This window comes from Plasmodium gallinaceum, assembly GCF_900005855.1.
Source record: "Plasmodium gallinaceum strain 8A genome assembly, contig: PGAL8A_v1_152, whole genome shotgun sequence".
NCBI classification, from domain to species: Eukaryota; Apicomplexa; class Aconoidasida; order Haemosporida; family Plasmodiidae; genus Plasmodium; species Plasmodium gallinaceum.
In genome coordinates, this window is record NW_021628316.1 from 107,173 (window position 1) to 110,443 (window position 3,271).

The 3,271-nt window shown below is 16.2% G+C and overlaps 1 protein-coding gene across 1 annotated transcript; it reads right to left on the reverse strand.

Moving 5' to 3' along the window:
• Positions 1–457: 457 nt before the first annotated feature.
• On the reverse strand, positions 458–2,010 carry PGAL8A_00500200 (CorA-like Mg2+ transporter protein, putative; the record flags this gene model as incomplete). The annotated part of the gene is made up of 2 exons (XM_028673816.1): positions 458–594; positions 762–2,010. The coding sequence occupies 2 exons, from the start codon at positions 2,008–2,010 to the stop codon at positions 458–460; spliced, it is 1,386 nt and encodes a 461-aa protein (XP_028530231.1).
• Between the last annotated feature and the right edge of the window lie 1,261 nt (positions 2,011–3,271).

Genomic DNA, 3,271 nt, shown 5'->3' on the forward strand with positions numbered 1-3,271 from the left:
AATAAAGATAAAACATATAAATAAANAGGTAGGAAGTGCTTTAAATTAGAAAGAATTATAAATATTAAAAAAAAAAAATAAATAAATAAAAATACTAAAAAGAATAATGTATTTAATTTAATAGAGAATTAGCAAGATGAAAAAGGAAACATATAATTTAATTTTAATAAAGAAATAACTGAAAAAATTAAAATAATAGTATAAAAAAGAAAATATATTAACTAATATGACATTTTAAATTCTTTTTATTACTCTATTTAATTTGTGTGTAATTTAAAAATATACATTAAATTTTAGCTATTTAATAAATTATATGGAAAATATCTTCAAATTTAACAAAATTATAATAAATAATACAAGATATTTTCATATTATAATATATATTTGTAATTTATTAATTTTAATATTTATTAAATGTTTTAAATAAATTTATTTAATATATAAAACTCACCTAAAGCTAAAGTCGAATACATTTAAAAAAATAAATAGACATTATTACTGTCAGTAAGCATAATAATATTACAAGACCAGTAACATAACCAAATGCATAATCATTTTTTTCAAGAAATATTTTCAAATTCATACCAAATATCCCTATAAAGAAAAAAATCATATTATTATTATTGTTTTTTTTTTTTTTTTTTTTTTTTTTTAATATATTCATTATATATATGTGTAATATCTTTTTAAACGAACTACATTTTTGCTTAAAAATAAAATAAAAAAAAAATGACATATAGATGATACATAGTAATTAATACCTGTTATTAAAGTTCCTATACCAAATCCTGAATTAATCAAACTGATAACGATATCCATCCTAATTAAGTTATTTCTAGATAGTGATAAATCAAGATATATTCTGTTTTCTAAATTAATTATAGATTCATATAAATGTTTGACTTGATCATGTATTTGATGAAGTTCTTGATCAAAATATTCTAAAAGCATTTCTAAATCTTGATTGGTATGATCTTTATTATCTTCTTCATTGGCATTTGGATTAAAATAATATTTTGTTAATTCCATTTTTTTTAAATCTGCATTATTTACTGATATTTCATGAAATGCTTTAATAAAAGAATTTACTTTGTCTACTAGCAAATTTGTTGGATCTTTTAAATTATGTAAATTACTTAAAATTTCTTGATATTTGCTAATTTTTAAAGAAAATTTAATTTCTCCAAAATCTTTATTTAATAATTTCATTTCTGCATTTAAATGTTCAAGAGCGCTTGAAAATACACATTCTAATGCACAAAATTCAAATGGCCTACTTTCTAACATATTTATATCAGTTTTATATAAATTTGTATATTTTTTCGAAACTGCACACAATTTTTTAATTAAATCATCTCTTATTAAATCTTCTTTAATTACTAAAAATATACTTGAATGCAAAATTACACATGTTAGTGGAGGTAAAGATATTAAAATAGAATTTAATCGAACTTCTATACTTGCAATGTTATTATTTTCACCTAATAATTGTTTACAATCACGATAATTTATTAAACCAATATTATATTTTACATAGTTTATATGGCAACACTGTTTTATTCTTCTTAAAAATTCAGTACATAAATATTCTCTTATAAAACATTTACCTCCAAATATTTCAACTACAACATGTCTTTTTAATTTATTTAATTGAATTAAATAATCATTTTCATTTAATATTCCTTCTAATTTTGTTTTTGGTTCATTTTTATGAGACATAGAACTTCTTCCTCTATTTCGTAATTCATTGTCATCATTTATCATACTTCTCTCTCTTTTAATAAAAGTAGAATTATTGAAAGAATTTTCTTTTTTGGATTTATTATCTAAATCAACTTTTATCTTTTTACATCGATTTACTAATTTATTTTTTATATTAAATGTATAAAGATCTCTCTCATAACCATCACTATTTAACATATCTTCATCATTATAGTCTTCATCATTATAATCGTAATTCTTTTTTTTATTTTGATCAGTTTCCATTAAAGTGAAAGATTCGAAAGACATTTTTTAAAAAAAAAAAAAAAGAGAAAAATAATTAATAAAAAGAAGCATAACGATAATTCTTAATTTTTTAAAGAATAAATTATGCCAAAATATTAATTATAAAAAAGGAAATATGCATAATATTATAAATAAATATACATATATTTTGTTAAAAAAAAAATCCTTTTTATATTTTGAAACAAAGAATAACAATATTAATAAATATTTAAAAATAATGTTTTAAAATAATAGTATTTAATAAACAAAAACATAATAAAATAATATATTGAAATATAAAAACAAACACTTTCCTTTTTCGGAAAATTCTAAAATAAAGTTATATATATACACATGTAAATACGTATATATGTATATGGTTATTAAAAATATAATAATAATCATAATAATTATTACAATTATTTTTATATACATATTTATTATTAAAATTTTACTCTTTAATAATAATAATATTATTATTTTTGCATTTTTGCATAAGTATGTGAATAGGAAGTACGGTTATAAAATATAAGTTAGTCATTTGCATAGATATTTTTGTTTTATTAAATCATTTTTTTTTTAATTTATTTAATATTTTTCTTTTTATCTACTTATTAATTTCATTTATTAAAAAAATAAAGGTCTCTATTTTTGTTTGTTTATAAAATTCCATTTTTATAATACTAATTTATTTCTTAATTTTTATATCATTACGAAAAAATTAATAACAATAATTTATTTATAGAAATAACTACATTTTAAAAAGAACCAATAAAAAATGCATAATATTTAATAATTTTTTTTAATTATGATATATTTAATTAAAAAGCTATAAAAAATTTACATAATTATGTACTTAAAGTTCTTTGTTTTATATATTTATTTTTTAATTTTATTCATTTTTAATTCATGTTATTAATTCAACAATTTTTTTAAAATTATTCAAAACTTGAATTAAGTTTAAATGAAAAAAAAAAAAAAAAAAAAAAAAAAAAAAACATTAAAATGTTATAACTACATTTAAGAACAAAAATGAAAAAAAACAAAATTGAAATTGTAAAAATGTTTTAATATTTTTTTTTTTTTTTTTTTTTTAAATATATACTTATATGAATATTTTTATATGGTAATTTATAATTTTTTTTTTTTATTCCTTTACTAAATGAGAAATTAAAAAAAAAAAATTTTTTTTTAAATTAAGTTTTTAATATTCAAACAAAATATTTAACAGGAAACTAATAAATAGAAAATTTTCTAAAAACAAAAAAAAAAAAAAAAAAAAAAA